Source organism: Octopus bimaculoides, chromosome 26 (assembly GCF_001194135.2).
Source record: "Octopus bimaculoides isolate UCB-OBI-ISO-001 chromosome 26, ASM119413v2, whole genome shotgun sequence".
Classification (NCBI taxonomy): domain Eukaryota; kingdom Metazoa; phylum Mollusca; class Cephalopoda; order Octopoda; family Octopodidae; genus Octopus; species Octopus bimaculoides.
This window is the reverse complement of record NC_069006.1, coordinates 16,640,447-16,641,469: the sequence shown is the minus strand read 5'-3', so window position 1 is coordinate 16,641,469 and position 1,023 is coordinate 16,640,447. Positions and strand designations below refer to the sequence as shown.

At 35.5% G+C, this 1,023-nt stretch overlaps 1 protein-coding gene across 4 annotated transcripts in view; it reads left to right on the top strand.

Moving 5' to 3' along the window:
* The window catches only part of LOC106883030 (unconventional myosin-XVIIIa), a 237,634-nt gene that overhangs the window by 163,957 nt on the left and 72,654 nt on the right, over positions 1-1,023 (top strand). For all 4 annotated transcript variants that reach the window (XM_052976955.1, XM_014933888.2, XM_052976956.1 and 1 more), the window contains one exon: positions 128-323. In XM_052976955.1, the coding sequence (XP_052832915.1) occupies positions 128-323 (196 nt within the window). The remainder of the gene's footprint in view (positions 1-127; positions 324-1,023) is intronic.

Sequence of the window (1,023 nt, the reverse complement as noted above, 5' to 3'; positions counted from 1 at the left end):
TCAATGTATAAAAATGAAAATTTATCATCTCAGAAATTCACTCGCACACACACACACACACACACACACACACACACACACATACACTTGATCTGATTCCTATATTTACTTCTTTATTCCATTGCAGGATTCCATTATAGAAACCCTACGTCGTACCAAGTGCCATTTTGTCCATTGCGTCCTGCCCCAGAACAACGCTGGGCTATGTGAACTGAAAGGAGGCGCAGCCAACACCACAGAGTCAAATCTACTTAACGTTCCATTGGTCCGTTCACAGATACGTGGGGCAGAGATTTTGGAAGCTGTTCGTATTTTTCGCTTGGGTGAGTCCAAAATATTATATGTGGAGATTGTGCATAAGGGGACTGAATGATGAGATGGCACCAGCCTCTGTTGCCAGACACACACACACACAAGAACTAGTCAAGTATCAACTCATGGGAGTGTCTGTTTTGTTTATTCTAAAGAGAGAGAGAGAGGGGGCAAGATACAGTAGATTGCAGCTATTTATGAAAAATGTGATAACTAGTTAGCTTGTTTGTCTCTCCAGTTTACAGAAAAGCCCTGTCCTTTACAGTTTACAGAAAAAGCCATTGTTTAACCTGGAGAGTCTGTTTTCCCATCAAGGCTGTCAAATGTATAGATTGTTTGAAGTGGTGTACAGATTTCATATATTAAGAAAGTAGTGAGAATTTTCGATAATTGTTTACGTAGTGCTTTCAACTCGTTTTGTGTGTGCGTGTGTGTGTTTATATATACACACATAATACATGCACATACATGTATATATATATATATATAATATTTTATGATATGTATTAATCATTCTGGATGTTCTATCGAAATGTACATAGGTCTATTTATTTGTTATTATTATTGTTATTGTTGTTGTAATAAAGTATTTTCAACGGATCAATTTTGAGCTCTATTTAAAGTTGATATATATTCAAAAACTCAACTGTGAGTTTTTTGCTAAGATTGTTAACAGATACTATATTTTTTACCAAATTTTTTGGTTAAAAA